We start from the raw sequence: 18,022 nt of genomic DNA on the forward strand, positions 1-18,022 counted from the left end.
AAAAATCCCAAGTAATGAGAATTGACCCATTTCTAGAAAAAACTAGTATTTAGAAATCTGCCAAAAAATGACAAATTGTATGGACAAACACTATTTGACAAATTTTTTCCCAAATATTATTTGAAAAATCTATGACCAAACAGGTCCTTAAGAAAGACAATTCACATATGCAAAAAAACAATTATCTTGAATAAGCAAATCCATAAACCAGATGACATTTCACAAAAGACTATACATCAACAAATCATACAACACTAATTGGAGTATGCTATGTGAATCCTCCAAATTGAGAGCCTTCTTCAATCCCTTTTCAGTCTAACTATATAATTGTATCCCTTTTCAGTCCAACTAAATAATTGTATTACAAGACAAACTAGAGATTTCTAAATTATAATAATGAACAAGACTGAAAAACACAGCAACTGTACAAATGACGAATTGCTAAATAAGCATAACAACACGTAATGGCGTAAAATTGAACTGTTCCCATTGAAAGAGTAATAAATAGTCAAGACAAGGTTGCATACTAACTCTCAAGTATCCTTACAAATACCAAAACATCAAAAAACTCAAAGATTGTCTGTCATAATAAATAGCCCATTATTATAACGATTCATTTACTTCTCAGCGGATTTAACACTCTTCGGGTTGTGCTTCCTAGCATACCTCTGGTTCCTCAAAAACTTGGGATCCATCTGCATTCCAACATAAAAATAAAAAAAATCACCAAACTAAAGTATAACAACAGATCATCTTCTTCTTTGTTACTGTTTTCATAAGCAAATCCATAGTCTTGTATCGGTGGATATAGAATATAACTACACCTACTATTACTCTGTGGCAGTGATAGAACTTAGGATAACCAAGTATTTTGGTTCAAAACTGCTCATATATGGTTTACATTTTCCCGCGATTTACATCTACATATCCAAATAGTTTGAAGTCTAGAGGAGAATCAACAGAAAGAGAACAGATGTTTTTTTAATCATAAGAAAATTCATGAATCTATATCAGCAGATACAAATATTTTGACACCTACTATTACTTGTCCACTGCAGTGGTAAAAAATAAAAATAAAAATAAAAAAGAGAAACAATGTGTGTGGAGGGGATCATAAGCAAATCCGTCAGAGTTTATATCATCAGATACACACCTAATACTACATGTAGCAGTGGTAGAACTCAGCATGACTACATATTATGTTTTAAAACTGTTCATAATATATAAAAGATCGACATTCACCGATTTTAATAACCATAAATCCACATACAAACTAAGGAGAAAAGATAAGATTCTTAATCATAAGCAAGTCCGGGATTTCAAATACCTTTGCACCTACTATGGTTGTGTGGCAGTAATAGAACTAAGTATAACTACATCATTTGATTAAGAAACTGTTCATATCATATATATGGTCGAAATACACCCAACTAAGTTACCTCACATCTGTGTTTTAGCTCAACAAATGCACTCTCTTCCATCACTACTACCATATGCAAAATAGCAAATCCATGAATATCTATATACTATCAACATATAAGGATATCTTTACACCTACAATTACTTTGACACAGTGATAGAATCTGTCCACACATATTTTGCTTTTAAAACTGCTCATATTATATATAGAGAGTCTACATTGGCCAGATTAAGTAACCTTACATCTGCATTATATTTATACCACTAGACAGAAAAATCACCAAACTTTTGTATTATTTTTTATCTGCATTGATAGGTTAGAGATCACCAAACTTCAGTATAACAACAAAAGCACTTTCTATTTCATCAATTCTACGTTCTCCATAAGCAAATCCATGAAATATCTTTACACCTACTATTATATTACATCGCGTCAGTGTTAGAGCTTAGAATAACAGCATATTTTGTTTCAGAAACTGTTCACACATATACACATTCATCAAACTGAATAACCTTAACATAACATATCCAAATAGTTCAAAAAATCTCATAAAAATAAGCATAGAAAGGAGAAAAGTTGGGTTTTTTAACAGACCCCTTTGGTGGAACTGTGACGATGCTTCCTGGGTTTCTTGATTCCATTCCTGTGTGCTTTGTAGGACTGATTATGGGCTGTGTGATTCTTCGACTTGGCCATTTCTTCTCAAAGTAGCTGCTATAACAAAAATAAACAATAATAAGGAAAAATCCGATAAAAAATCAGCTCAAAAATCTCAATTTTTTCGACGGCGGTTGGGGTACCTGTTGCCGGCGATTAGGGATTTTACCAGTGAGGAAGAAAGTGAAAGAGGAGTATGAATTAGGGTTCTTATGGGTTTGAAACCCTAAAGCTATGTGAAATGACGAAAATAGCCTTTGATTTGGTTTTGGTGTAGTATGGGCCTAGATTCTTTTGCGTAATAGTCAATTTTTTCTCTTTGTGAAGTGTACACATGACTATTTAAAAACTAACTAAAAGTATTTAAAGTTTAATCGCTTTATAATCAACTTTGTATTGTATTCGGGAGGTTTAAAATCAATGTATGAACACAAAAGTTATTAAAAATACCTTATATATACAATGTCCGCCACTAGGGTCGATGTTTTAAATGATATCATTATTATCTAAAGCTTTGAAGTGTTAAAAATTCAAACTCTTAGTCGTGGATATGAAGTTTGTTTAAGTAATGTAAATTCTTATCTAGATATGTTACGGTAAATAATCATTTTTTATAGAAAAAAATAGTAACGATAAATAACCGATAACTAATAAGTTCATATCTTAATGGTTCTTAATGATTTAACATGTTTTACAAACTAATGAACTTCAAAACCGAACTGAACCAACTGATACACAAACCTACGACAAACTATTAAATTAATGATCCCTCCATTCCTTCTTAACAACTATTTTGAAATAAGTATTTGATAGTATACATGACAATTAAAAAAGAACGGACGTAGTATATTCTACTTAAGTATTTTGTCGATCTGGTTATCTCTTCTATGTATATGTGTGTATTTCCTTCATCAGCTTTTTGGTTCTTCGTTTACTCTTGTCTCTTGCTAGAATTTGTTTCTTTTTTGTGCATCTTCAGTATGTTTTCGTAACTGAATTTGGGGTTTTTTGGTTCTTTTGCCTAAACCCACTGCAGCCAAAACATATGAAATGCTTGTAAATTGTCCTCTTAGTCCATCTCAGTGTCAGGATTGAGAGTCCCTTCGTATTCCAGCTGCAATAAAAAAAATAAAGTTGGTAAAATATAGGCGATAAAAGCACTCAACTTTTGTATCTGATTGTATCTCACAACATAGGGAAACGGCTCAAATATAATATCGAACTTTGAGAAAAGGTTCATTTATCGATGATATATTTGTGTTTTTTCCCCTCACGATTACCGTTGCTTTATCATGTTCCAACTTCATCCTCCTATATTGTTCTTGTGCTTGCTTTGAACGAAACATGGCTTGAACTCGCACAACAGATCTTTCAATACGCTCTTCAGCTTGTTTCCTACTGGCTTGAAAGAAATCCTCCTCCACATCATCTGGTTTGGTTACTTGAGTAGACTGGAGTTTAAGCCCGCGGAGACCTTTCCTCTTCAAACGCCATCGAAATAATGCCTTTTCAAGCACTCCTACTGACCAAATTATCTTCCGGTACTGTCTTCGGACTTGGAAACCCCGGAACACAGCCTGCATTAAACCAGAAGCAGGTTCCACTAATTAAGGCTGTTGTCTACAGTAGTAGACACATATAATAACATAGTTGTTTTCCCAAGAACCTTGAAATCCAGGAGCATCATAATTCACAACAACGAACCTTTTCAGGTTATCTGTTAGTATTCCATTATTTTCAGGAAAACAAAGATTATAGTTCACGCTTCCAATTGCGGAACATGATGGCCCGCTTCAGTTTGGTGGGCAAAGTTGAAACACACTAATAGATTTAATTTCAAGCATGAGAAGGATCATGTTATCCAGTAAATTTTATGGGAAAGTCACAGAATAAAGGGGGACTTACTTGAATTTTGATGGCCTGACGGCGCATGTGAAGAAACTCTTTCCTCATCTTCCAAGTTCGAAACCTATACTGTATTCGTGCAGCAGCTGCCAGCTGTTTCTGCATCTCATAGTTGCGGAAAGCATGCTGAATCTTCATTGCTGCAATTATATTACGTGCTTCCATTTCTGGATTTGAAGACTCGACTGCTTTTGTCCGCACTTTCAGAGCACGCTCCCTGAATGCAGCCTGGATACGGGCAGCTGCATCTGCAGCTGTACGATAAGCTGTTAAACTATCTTTCAGATTTAGCTCTTCCTCTGTGAAATTCCCGGGGTTTATTGATTCAGTAGTCGTCTGGAGTGAACCACTGATATTTCCTGCTAATGTCATATCCTTAAATTGTGCAACTAACGCCTTCTCAGCGAGATAAGCCCCCAAACCCTCATGACCATTTTTGGATGCAAGATCGGAAGCAGTACATCCACCAAGGTTTTCTGAAGTGGGATCTGTGACCAAATTTGGTTTTGCTCCAGCAGATAAAAGAGTTGCAACCATTTTTTCCCTGACAGTCCAAATGCTCAACTATAAACAACCTTAACACTTGAAATGACCAAAACAATCGAAAATATATGTTACATTTTGGTACTACTTTCTTTATCGCTAGTGCGAAGAAATTGGATGAAAGTGGGTCATAAGGTGGTGGACAGCAGTTCAACTTCAACACAACCAAAATAGAAACGAAAGAATTGAATGATAGATAATTGCAACATTCCAGAGCTGTAACTAAGGATACCTTCCATAATAAGCAGCCCAATGGAGAGCTGTCCATCCATATTTGTCTCGATAATCCAATGACAAACCGGACCAGGAAAACGGATATACAGCCCAAGTGTAGCCTAGGATAGCACACAAATGGATCACTCCTTGACCTTGCTCGTCATGTTCTGAGATTTTACATCCTTCGACAACTCTTTCCAACAGCCATTCCTGTAGTCTGGTTTTCAAAGAGAGCTCAAACAAGCAGTCTTTTGCATGTGGGACAGAGACTTTCTTGTCTTCAATTGATTTGATCAGACAGGCCCAATCATCAATGATGTGAGAACATTTTCCAGCAAATTTTTTTGCATCTTTCAGCAAATCTTGATGTATTTTACTGGATAGGATATTAAGGCTCTTAGATGTAGAGAACAGCAGATGAGCAAGCCTCATTTGATTTCTAAATTCATCCCAATCAGATTTATTCTCCGGGGGTTCTGTCCAAACATGTACTGAAGGAGCTCGAAACTCAAAGCTCATGACTTGACTAATAGGTTTATTACCATCGAAACTTAAATAAATGTTTACCAGTCCAGGGGTTTGAGGAGAAACTATGCAACGATATACCCCAGGTTGCAGAACTTCTGCAGGAAAACAAGCATCTCCACAAACACAACGCAAGCTAGAACTTTCTAGATGTGATTGTTCTCCATGAAATTGCCCAATGACACAGATCTGTAATCATAGACAAAAGGTAAAACTGTCAGATCATAGCTCAAAATACATGTCTATCTTGACCATGGCAAAGAACTTGGCAAACTATAAGAATAATATCTAAAAGTTTAAAGAGGTAAAAAAGATCACTTTGATAATTGTACATATCACACACAAAACAAGTCAATGGCCACAGTATGCTATAACCTTTTTCACCATTTTTTCCTGAAATAGCTTACTAATCCTAAAACCCAAAATGTTATGTCAGGTCAGGTCTAACAAAGCCCTATTTTCTTCTAAAGCAAAATATATCGGACACATTTTTCTTGTTTCATTAAAAATGGAAAAAGTAACACAAACACATGAAGAGTAATTAAGCTTCCTTTTTTTTCTGATATTATCACTAATTTTTCATAGAATTTACTTAAAGCCAATATCATGGCAGACAACATTTTTCTTCTTGCAAGGAGAACTGTTGTATCAACCTAGCATGTGGGTGAAGAAAGGACCTTTGTTTCTTCAGTTGAAGGAGCCCACGCAGGCAATATTTCTGTTATGTTGAATATCTGCTCCCTTGCATATGATTGACCTGTTGACACTGAAGATTCGGGAGTTGGATCGTCTATGGATTCTGGAGAATCCTTGATAAGGTAGTTCATCCACCTTCCAAAGCTATCCTGAGTTTGAAGTCTATCCTGGTTCAGACTATCCAAGGAATCGCCTGTGCTCACTGTCATTACTCCGGACTCATTCTTCTCAAAACTTGAAGTCATTTGACCATCCACTGTCTGGAAGGTGATCTCATTTGAATTGTTGAATGTAGAAATTCTCTCAAGAGAAGAGGAGACACCACCCTACAAGTACACCAATATTAGTAGCCAACTAAAAGAAAGGGGAAAAAATAAGATATTACCGAACACCAATCAGTTCAAACAAAAGAAAGATAAAACCAGATGGAAGGTATTTGACAATTGCTAAGAATGGATTTAAAGCAAGAGAAACTTTGGTCCTTAAATGATTCAAAGATAGCATACACAACATGATCAGATCACATATACACATGGTGTGTGAATGCATGGAATTAAAAAACAAATGAACACTGCAAGGAATAAGTGGAAGATAATCTTACTCAAGTGTCAAAATTGAAATTAAGAACACCATAACCTCAAAAATTTGTGTTCAAGAGAATAAACATATTTCCGTAAATCATACATGTGAGTTGCAAAGTCGAGGAAGACATCGTTTTACTACTCTTAGTTAGGTGTATCTCATTCCAAGTCACCACACTCATACACCAAGATGATTACTCTAGCTTCTTATAATATATAGTTGATTTTAAACTTCAATAAAACAGGAATTCTATTGGTTTTTTGGTAATAACAATAAGATGGAAGTATTTTTCATGCATGTCTGTGCAAAGCAAGATACTAAGAATTTCAATTCAAGTATCAAAATCAACTTGTCAATTTATTTGATCATAAATACATACAAGTAGTTGTACATAACTCTCCACTTCTGATTTTAAGGTAGACACTATACACTAAGTTATTTAATCTCAGATGAAGAGTATTTAGTTTAGGAAATTAAGTCGAAAATCTTTTGAAGAGCTTGCTCTCTGATGAACCAAATTTCCCTAAAATGGCTCAAGGGGAAAGGTTCCTCCCTAAGATACTTTTACAACCAACAATGGAGAACTACAGAATTATCCAAATCAAAGAACACTACTTGTCTTTTCATTGATAGCATAAGCTATGTGAAGATATAAATAGAATATAACAGCAAAATTGAGAAGATAAAAATGATGAGAGAAAAATGTGAGTTGGGGACAATTACACCAGTGAAGCAAGCTGCATATATCTACTCACATCGAAGCTGTAACCATTTAATTCACATAGATTGCGTTGCTCATATGACGTGTGCTGTACATATGCAGTTTTACCTACTGCTGCAAAATTTAGGTAAATACTTAAATAAATAACTATTTATATGAACGTAAATAATAAGTAATGCCTATAAGGTGCATAACAGCATCAAGCATATACCTTGCTGGGTAGCAACCATCTTGTTGGGATCACCAGGTGCCAACAGATCATCCCATTCAAGTGTGTTAATCTCGAGTAGCCTCTGTTCATGATTTTGGACGGTCATATCCCTGTTAGGTTCTGTCAATCAGTAGAAGACAGGACTTTAATCCAGCCAATTTTGAAAGAGCATAAAATGTTTTGAACATATTCAGAGATTGCAATTAGGTCCAAGCTCTAGTAGCATAAACAGAATAGGAGTACTATACATTTGCATATACGTGAAACAACCTATAAAAAATTTAACTCAATTTTCATGAAGAGAAACTTTTCAACGCTTTTGTTTACAGCTATGGCTTTGACTGAAGATTAATCACCCACTTTTAACATCAATAGGAAGTTCAGTTCAAGCTATCAACACTTTCATTAATATAAAATGCAAAAAGATATCATTTCTACAAAGTTGATTTGATAGTACCTAAATGTGCATGTCGGCTAGCGGAATATTGCTGATCAACAGCTGAATCAAGTTCTCCTGATAAAACCCAAGAAGCAGACAGATCAGCAGGATCAGACAATGCCGAACCAGAACTAACTGGGGCAGCTGGAGAACCCTGTGCAACTGTACTGTTGGAAGAAACCTGTGATTGTACAGTGAACATAGCCAATAACTGTTTGTATTAACGCACTGTTGGAGCAAACCTGTGATTGTACAGTGAACATAGGAAACAAACCTCTTGAGTTTCACGATAATGGACAAGGACTACGTGTTCGAGAGTCCTGTGAAGCAGAGAAATTGACAAAATCATACTTCCATGGGTACATACTTTTTTGTGTAAGTGCTATAGAAGCCATTAAGGTTTAACCAAAGAATAACAAGAAAGTCGGAAATTTTTTTGAGGACCTATGAGATAGAATTATTCATACTTGTCAAGCAGCCAGTAGCATCTTCTAACAAAGGTTGTGTTATCTTCTCCATGTGCATAGTATACGTGTATTCGTTCATCATTACCAACCTGCACTAAGAAACAGATTGAAATTCATCTTTCTGGAAGGATTCCAAACTAGCCCTCAATCAAGAAAACTTCATACAGCATTTAGAAGAGTGCACATCCTGTTATAGTGGAGAAGAGAACAGAAAAAAACAAAGCAGAAGCAGAAATTTAAACAACAAAAGTCCAGCTCCCTTTTCAAGCTGAAGAACTTATTTCCTGAGCATCAACAAAAGATTCACAACTCCTATGCACCAAAGTAGAATGACAACAGCAGCAATAACACCAAAAAAAGTACTAACAATAATAATAGAAAAAACAAGAACAACCAGACTTCCAAAGATCAATCATCCAAAGATTCTGTACAAATGAAAAATCCAGGAAATGAAGTACCGAATGCACAACATCTCGTATAAGTATTGGGGTGCAATACAGGAAGTTTACCAGTTACATACCTGACCCTATCACTTTGAGTCAAATATAAAAACGGAAGTGATTTAGCAGGAGATACAGTGGAAGTTCAAAATAAGACTGTCTAATTGGAGAACCCAGCGAAGACAAAAAACAGTAGGTGATATATTTCCATCTGTGTAAGTCTTAATAGGCAGAGTAGGTCTTCAAAATAAGACTATGTAGACTTATTTACAGATAAAAACAAAGAATGGATGGCTTTTGAAATGACTATATGATAAGCAAATAGAACTTCAAGGAACTCTCCTTTAACCAATATATGGTGGATCTATATATGCTATCAAAATTCAGCCATTATACGTCTAGCCTAGTCTATACAGTCATTTAAGATGTTGAGGTGAAAAGAAAATTTGTATTTTATGCTATAAGCTTCCAACAATGTCCAACCTAATCACAAAATTCTAGTTGGTCCATGAATAGTTTCCATATATTCCATGAAGAAAGCATTCATCCAATATCGGTGCATATTGTCTAACCGCATTAGAATTATGCACAAAAGAAGATAAGAATTGACAGACCACCAAAAAAAAATTCCAACATTCACTGGAAAATTTCTGAGGTTTTTCAATATATGTATGACAGCCACATAATTCTCATCCTAGCATAGGAGCTGTGATACAGGAAAAATGCAATTCGAAGGTTCAAATTTTCCTTTTTCCTATTCATTGCCTATGTTTGATCCCACTCATAATAATTTCATTATAGCCAATCAATAACTTCCTCCTATATTATGTACTAATCATCTCTTCAGTGCAGTGTCAAATTTGACGACCAGAGGGTTTGAATGATCATTTGCCTACTTAAGTTTCTGCTACGAAACACTAACGCCAAAACATGTTATAGGTTACAACCTTTTACTTAGGGCAAATACTTTCAAATCAGCTATATTATAATCAAACCCATCTAGGATTTATAGCAGAAATGGAAAATAATAAGCATCTATCCATTAGAAAAACACAAAGCTGGTAACCAAACAATCATGCAAGAACAATATATTAAAGGCGGTTAAACCTCACTTTTAAGTGTTCATGAGCTTCTTTGACAGTTTTCCCATCCTTCTTCTTCTTCCAGTTATATCCATCTCTCCGGAAATTTCTGAGCATCTTACGATCAAACAACACAATTGTGCCACCTATGCATTGGAAATCAAAGAATATTAGATGAAATCCATGATACCTTCCGTGTCCTAAAAACTTTTTCTTTTCCATGAAGAATTCATGTTTGGTTTCCTTTAACAATATATGGATTTCCAGAAAAAGATTAAATCATAGCAAGATTAAAACCATAAGAATCTCTTCATGCTCAGAATAAGGTTACTTTTAGGCAAGTTTACAGGCTTGACATTGATGTTGAAATACTTGTGGTTGCAAAGTATTGCATGAATCTCATTTGGTCGGAGCCACCTCATCTTTGATTCCTCCATTATGTTGGGAATATCCAAATCTATACGAGAACCAGAGAATAACAACTGTAGTCAGCTAAGTAGATCCAAAATATTAAGTCAAAGAAAATTTGTAATTACAAGCAACAGAGCAAAGAAAATCGAGGCAGTGCTGATCTCAACATAGCATTTTTTGTTGCAGTACATTATAAGCTCACATATACATTATATGCAGTAGGGCTCTTCATTGCTCCAAATTGATTAGATCACTTGTCGAATGTCAAGCTTTCCTCCCTTTTTTGGTATAACAAAAAACAACAAGTACCAATTTAATCACATTTTATCTTCGAACTGAACATAATCTCTTCTTTTACCATTATCAAGGACGGACTTTGATGGTCTCAAATAAAGAAGACCAAATACCGAAGAAAAATATAACCTTCTAGCCCATCCCTTTTCTATCTGTGCTGCTAAACAGCTAGAGTTGAGATACGTCACTGGTTACAAGGTTGTTTGAACTTTATCTCGAATACAGCATCTTTAATAAAGCACTCTCTTCCTAGCAACTTGTTCCTAGCAATTAATCTAAGCATTAAGGTTACATGTTCTATTGTGGGAAGTCTTTTTCGTATCTAATCAGCAGTTACGCCCTAAATTCAAGTAACTCAAGCAGCAGTACCTAATCATTGACCTGGTTACCTTCCTATCTAAGTTAAACTAAGATTCAAAAGGATTAAATTTGCAATACAGAAAGAAAAGGAGATAACAAAATAGCAATGTACAAAACAACTGTAGCAATAACACATGGAAGAAAAAGAAACTATGCTACACCTAAATTATACTATTAGAAGAAGTATGTTCCTATCTAAGTTAAAATAAGCATTTTCCTCGAAAGGATTATATTTGCAATACAGAAAGAAAAAGATATAACAAAACAAGTGAAGCAACAGATATTAATACACATTGCAGAAAAAAAGAGTACCTCAATCATACAACTAGAAGTACAACAAATTACTACCTACAAACATTCTATCCTAATCATCAACCTCGCAGTGTACAAAACAAGTGTACCGATAGATATAAATACACATTGGAGGCGAAGAAACTACGCGATACCTAAACCATACTGCTAAAAGTACGACAACATCAAGAACCTACAAACATTCTGTCCTAATCATCAACCTTGCAATGTACAAATCAAGTGTAGCAATAAATATCAATATACATTGAAGAAAAAGAAACTACGCAATACCTTAACCATGCTAACATTCAACTACCTACAAACATTATATCCTAATTCTCAACCTCAATAACTTCATATCTAAGTTCTAAGCATTCTTCTCGAAAAAAAATTAGATTTGCAATAAACAGGAAGGCATATATTTTTCGCTACAGAGATAAGATAGTACCTTGCATAGTGCGGAATCCATGAATTTCACAACCTAACAGTCGTCCTGATACGCTACTTTCCATTGCAAAAACAGAACTCAAAATCGAAGCAAAATTGCGTTATTAATCAATCAAAATCAATCCACCAGACTATGTATAATGAAAACCGTATTGTGAGCGTTACTAAACTTGCTGAATAAACCTTCAACGTCTAATTATACATTGATTGAGCTGAAGATCGTCCATTGATATGCACATCAATGGCGTTTTTTTTGCTGGTCAAATTTGTAAGCCAATAGAAATAAGCATACATTTTGCATTTTGCAACCTTCTCATTGGTCGGCCGGGTCGGGTCAGTCTATTGAGTTTCTAGTGTGGGTTGGATCGGGTCAATTGGAATTCTAACCCATAACCCATATTTTTGTTGATGGCTGATGTGGATTTTTAGCGTATGCGTGTCTGTTCAGGTATTTATATTTTTTTTTATAGATATAATTATACATGAACATGTCTTTTATTTCATTTCAACTTTCAATTGGTATTTATGTCATTTGATTTGGATTTGGTATGCACAAGTAGACACTTAATATTAAATTGAACAAGTAAATATATGTGTGTTTTATGTGACATTATACAAATCAGTTGACATGTAGGATGAGTACATCTCACTCAAAGTGTCATGTAAAACGTTTATGGTTATTTGTTCATGTGCACGAGCAAAACTAGAGAAAATGTAAACTAATGCTACATCTGTCAATACGACTTAAGTCTTGCCCAACTCATGATTAGATAATAGTGGAATGGCACAGGACCTCGGATATATCCTTGCTATATTGGGCCGACAGCGTCCCATCCACTGCCAAAACCTAGCTCTGTCTCTCGTCCCTGGCCCAGCCCCTCCAATCTAAACTCGCCGATTCAATGTTATCCACTTGCTAGTTTTGATTTTGTATTCTATTTTTTTTTAGATTTAACATTTAAAATTTAGATATATGATGTTGTTTAACGATGGAATGATGATGTGTGTTATGTATATGAACATTTATTACTTAATATATTGTTTTCTCACATTTGGAATTACTTAATCATGCTAAGCTTATTATGATTTGATGTAATGTTGATTACACATTATACATTATTTTTGTTCGTTTAAGAATTACGTATAGTAATTAAATGGGATCAAGATAAAGTAAATAATTGCCAAGTGGTGTAACTTGGACCACTTTGTGATATACATAAGACAATTTTGTTTCCTAATTACTCTATTAACGTGATGTTTTTGTTCATAATCGCTGCTTAATTTCATGATCTCTCATTTTCGTCCATCCTTATCAAATTAATAGTAAGGTTAATAAAATTTGAATTTTGTTCTTTGTTTTCATTTCTATCCCATAGGAATACTAGAACTTGTCGCTATGATATATTGATTGACATGATCTTATACTTATAAGTAGAAATTTCATTCCATATTTAAAATTTATTAATATAATTTGTGTTTATATAGCTCGATCACTAATCATATTATGAACGTATGGTAACAATAACTGAAATATACTCATAAATTCTACAATAATCCCATTCACAGCCCTAATTATATGCAATTGTACATAAATTATTAGTATGAATTAAATTGACTCTGGTTGATCAAAGTGGTAAAAGGAAAGTTACTGTTTGGGGGTTACTTGAGTCCACCTTGATCTTTACAAGTAGAATTAATGTTGTATTCCTGCATTTTATTTTTGCTTATTGCTTTAAGGTCACTAGGTATATATGTTTGCTTATAAATTTATTTGTTCACTTTCAAATATAATAAACCTTTCGCATAAAATGACAAAAGTCTCACATTTAAGTTCTCTTATTATCATTATCCCTTATTAGTTTTACAAATTTCCAAAATCTCTTATTTTTCGCTCACTAAATTAATGTATCAGTACATCAGATTAATGTATATTACGTATCAGAGTAATGTATCTCGTACATCAGATTAGTGTATCATGTATAAGATGCACATCGGATTAGTGTATCATGTATAAAATGTACATCACATTAGTGTATCACGTATAAAATGTAGTATATCTTACTTAACAATAAATGTATCTCGTGTATCAGATTAATGTATCAACGCTTATATTGTGATATCAACTTGAGGGATTTCTCTAATTATAAACTCATAAGGAAGAAGACAATGTGCTATCTTATACGAGAGAAAACATAATATTCTTACTACCATGTTTCTAAGAACATCACAACTAGTTGGCTATAGACCATATACAAAATGTATTTTGCGTATGCATAAGTCATTATTCATTTCCCTTCTACAATTTATTCCTCGTCATAATTTAAAGTTATGTAAAATTTAATTTACTATTTAATCGATATTATGTCTCTCATCTTATCATACACTAGGAAATTTGTTATATTCTTGAAATTGTTAGTCATGGTCATGAGAGGAATTTTTTATCTGAGTTTCGACAATCTATAATTTGTACAAGTCACTTTTAAATTTAGGTTTAAGATTTATTTTTAAAGAAAAAACGTATTTCTCATTTCTCCCGATGATAGCTATACTAAATCATTATAGAGTGACCGACATAGGTTGTGGTGCACTGATGAGAGTGTTTCACCCTTAACTAGAAGTTTCGAGCTCGAGCCATAAGTATGAAAGAAATTCTGTTGGGAGCGTCACCCCAAATGGGCCCTGCAGAGCGCTACTCTAACTTCGTCGGAGCTCGAATTTCGACTCCAGACACTGATTGAAAAAAAAAGAAGGTATAGTGTGTCCAATTAGCAACGAAATAACAAATACAATTGTCTGCAACATACTTATTATTATTGTTCATCTATCACTAATAAGGAGTTTCAGATTTGAGCTATAGTGACCGAAATCCTCTTTTTAAAACGAATTTGAATTAGAAAATTTCTATGTCTAACGATCACAAAATAAACGTCAAAAACTTTTGATCCTTATTTTTCCTTTAGATAAATCTTTAAAATCAAATTTGTTAAACGTAAACTTTTACCAATAGGATTAACGAGGTCAAAAGTTCAAGGTCACGGAACTCTGAAAATTATTTTTTGTAAATCACATGAAAAAATTGAGAAAATGCTCAAAAATGACATCGTTTACTATCCTAAAACAAGTATCAGTGATCGTGATTTAAAAAGCGGGAGTTGATAGAAAAGGCGGGAATTTTTTTAAAAGTTAAATAAGATCCTCTACTAAAATAACCTCTAAAGTCCTTTTAAATTACACTTTCGCCACGCCTTTTCGTCTTCTTCCCCAAAACAACTATCAGCGACCGTTGATTTAAAAGGCGAGATTTGATAGAAAAGGCGGGAAATATTTTAAAATTTAAATAAAATCCTCTACTAATAAAACTTCAAAGTCCTTTAAATTACACTTTCGCCACACCTATTCGTCTTCTTCAGTCTTCCCCAAAACAACTATCAGCCACCGTTGATTTAAAAGGCGAGAGTTGACAGAAAAGACGGGAAATATTTTAAAATTTGAATAAAATCCTCTACTAAAATAATCCCCAAAGTCCTTTGAATTACACTTTCTTCACGTCTTTTCGTCTTCTTCCCCAAAACAACTATCAGCGCGACCATTGATTTAAAAGGCGAAAAATATTTTAAACGTTAAATAAAATCCTCTACTAAAATAACTTCTAATGTCCTTTAAATTATACTTTCGTCACGTCTTTTTATTTTTCCCCAAAATAACTATCAGCAACCGTCAAGAGTTGATAAAAAAGGCGGGAAATATTTTAAAATAACCCCAAAGTCCCGCCCTCCCCCACCGATCCCTAAACAAGCTCCCCCAAAACTGACAAATCGGTCTTCTTCCTCAACCCCAACCCCAAGCCCCAAAAGCTCACGGAGAAAGAGATTATCGCAATACATGAAGAAAGCAAAACACTTAGAACAACTCATCAAGTCTCGTTTCGATGCTCGAGAGGAATCTTTTGAAGAACTCATCAAATATTGCGAACCTCATCCCGATGCTCAAGAGGAATTACTAAACTGCCCTTTTGTGTATGAGTACGAGGACACTCCGCAATCCTCGCCGTCGGTGGAAGTGACGCCGTCAGAGCCCACCGGAATACTCATGTTATCTGTTCCCTCTACTGATACAGATGGAAAAAATTCCCCTGCCGCAAACGAAGTGTTTGAAACCCCGCCGGAGCATATCAAATCCTCTCAGCTCTATTTTTCTGGCTCCGATGATCCGAAACCGAGCACTGCAGGTGTAAATCGTGGTAATACGGAGGTTATAGATTTAAGTGATTCTGATGATCTAGGGTTTCCAAATCAACAGAATAATAACGGAGGTACAGAAGCTGTAAAACGTGATAATACGGAGGTTATAGATTTAGGAAGTGATTCTGATGATCTAGGGTTTCCAAATCGCCGGGATACAGGTAAGTCTGAAGAACAATTGCAGAAGAGGTATAAGGTTTCTGAGGAGGATTTCGATGTGACGAACTCAGTTCAGAGAGTAGTGAAGAAAGAGCCAATTGTGATTCAAATTAATCAGGCTCAAACTCAGGAAGTAGATATGGAGGCGATAGAAGGTGGAATTGAAAGAAATGCAGATTCTTTTACTGTGAAAATGTCTGAGAGACACGAGGAGGAGGAAGATGGAGGAGAAATGCGCGATCATGGTGAAAGAGGTGCGTCGAGTATGAATTTAGACGAGAATGAGAAGTTAAATGGTGTTGGTGCGAATGGTGGTGGTGCTGGAAGTGATAAAGGAAAGCGTAAATTGCCATTATGGGTGAAAGGAGGATCTTTGGAAGAAGTTGGAAGGAGGGAAACCACGAAAGGGACGTTTGAGGATCTAGTGGAGGGCTTCTCTATGATTTTCGGAGATGTGAGTGGTGATGATAGTAATGATAAGATTGGTGGTGATGATAGTAATGATAAAATTGGTGCTGATTTCCTCGAGACTGCCATGAGACGCGGATTGACTTTTCCTCGGCCTAGATGGTGGCCACCGGAGGGATTTACTGATTGATTCATTATCCAGTGAAGTACACCATCTTTTTGAAAGCGTTAACAGTTCACACTAACTGCATATTCGATAGCTAATTGTTCTGTTGATGGTTTGGATAGAAGTTGCTATATAATCTTTTTGAATCTTTCTCGATCATCTAGGTTGGAGTGATACGTTCAACGTGTTGAAAGAGCATTAGATGATGCTCCAAACTAGTACATTGCTATCAAGATGGTGTTATTTTTGCAATGAAATGTATAATATGTAAACTTGCTGACTTTCTGTTGATAATGTTTGATTGGTAGTGTGTCAATCATATGGATGCAGAGATGTTTGAAGTGTTTGATCGCCAAGCCTTTTCTTTTAATTGACACCTATGGAAGTTATTTATAACACAAATGGGGTTCGGGGTATGGTAAAATTAGGTGATTCCTTTTCGTTTGTCTAAGTTTTGATGTTTGATACATATTATGATAGAAGATAGCGACTTTAGAATAGCCAAGATGCATACAAGTTGACAAGGTTGGCCTTGAAACCTTAGGCCTTGATAAGAGAACATGAGGGTACAACTTCAAGGGGTGGACTTGACCATTATTAACAAAAAAGGTTGGTACTTGGTAGTAACTTTTCATGTGTATATAGGATGGAAATTAGGTGGTGACTAATACATAATTTTAAGCAACTTCAAGATGAGATGTGTATCTTTTATATATATTTTATTGCTTGCTTAATATATTTTCACTTAACGAGAGGGGTTGCTTAGATATTAGTCGTTCATCATTTTCAATTCAAAGATAACAAGTTTAAGTCCAAAAAAGAAAAGAGAAAAAAAGAAAGAAGGGATAGAGCATAATCTCATTTTAATATGATTTAATATCTATAATATATAAAAACAAAAAAATTCTTAAATTTTGGTTTTAGGTAAACAAAAAAAAGCTAACATTTGTGGTTAGAAATGAAAAGATAACCAAAAAACTAAAAAATATATTATGAGATAAAAGAGGATGTTCTATTTTTCTTAATATAAGTTTTGAATTTAAATTACTAATTTTCCTATTGGGGTAAAAAAAATTTGGTTGATGTGTTTTGCTTGTCATTTTAATTAATTGGATCAATAAAATAGAAGAGATTTTCTAATATTGAATTATACATTTTTATTTTCCATTATTAGTTTCCTATTTTAGTAAAATATTTATCACCAGATGAGTTTTCATATCATTCAAATCTAAATTAATCAAATATAAAGGAGAATCTTCTATATATAACTATGATTTTTGAATTAAATTTGTGAATTACTCTTTTTGGTAAAATGTGTATTACTTGATGAGTTTTTGTGTC

General features: G+C 34.4%; 2 protein-coding genes across 10 annotated transcripts; both read right to left on the reverse strand.

Moving 5' to 3' along the window:
- Positions 1-262: 262 nt before the first annotated feature.
- Positions 263-2,362, reverse strand: DDTFR19 (ripening regulated protein DDTFR19). Of its 2 annotated transcripts, none has more exons than NM_001247550.2 (3): positions 2,221-2,269; positions 2,015-2,131; positions 263-695 (listed from the first exon to the last, which is right to left on the reverse strand). In NM_001247550.2, the coding sequence occupies exons 2-3, from the start codon at positions 2,114-2,116 to the stop codon at positions 618-620; spliced, it is 180 nt and encodes a 59-aa protein (NP_001234479.2). In that variant the 5' UTR covers positions 2,117-2,131; positions 2,221-2,269; the 3' UTR covers positions 263-617. The 2 variants fall into 2 exon arrangements, with proteins under 2 accessions (NP_001234479.2, XP_010314666.1); XM_010316364.4 differs by having other exon boundaries at positions 466-695; positions 2,015-2,134; positions 2,221-2,362.
- Positions 2,363-2,714: 352 nt separating this feature from the next.
- Positions 2,715-12,013, reverse strand: SR3L (calmodulin-binding transcription factor SR3L). 8 transcript variants are annotated; one of them, XM_069291817.1, is made up of 13 exons: positions 11,709-12,013; positions 10,252-10,361; positions 9,935-10,050; positions 8,383-8,471; positions 8,190-8,235; positions 7,934-8,096; positions 7,477-7,596; positions 7,300-7,376; positions 5,944-6,288; positions 4,758-5,455; positions 3,983-4,526; positions 3,358-3,654; positions 2,715-3,191 (listed from the first exon to the last, which is right to left on the reverse strand). In XM_069291817.1, exons 3-13 carry the CDS (start codon positions 10,019-10,021, stop codon positions 3,147-3,149), a joined length of 2,511 nt encoding a protein of 836 aa, XP_069147918.1. In that variant the 5' UTR covers positions 10,022-10,050; positions 10,252-10,361; positions 11,709-12,013; the 3' UTR covers positions 2,715-3,146. The 8 variants fall into 8 exon arrangements, with proteins under 8 accessions (XP_069147918.1, XP_010314664.1, XP_069147917.1 ...); XM_010316362.3 differs by having other exon boundaries at positions 10,236-10,361; positions 11,709-11,991; XM_069291816.1 differs by having other exon boundaries at positions 10,202-10,361; positions 11,709-11,982.
- Between the last annotated feature and the right edge of the window lie 6,009 nt (positions 12,014-18,022).

Source organism: Solanum lycopersicum, chromosome 12 (genome assembly GCF_036512215.1).
Source record: "Solanum lycopersicum chromosome 12, SLM_r2.1".
Lineage (NCBI taxonomy): Eukaryota > Viridiplantae > Streptophyta > Magnoliopsida > Solanales > Solanaceae > Solanum > Solanum lycopersicum.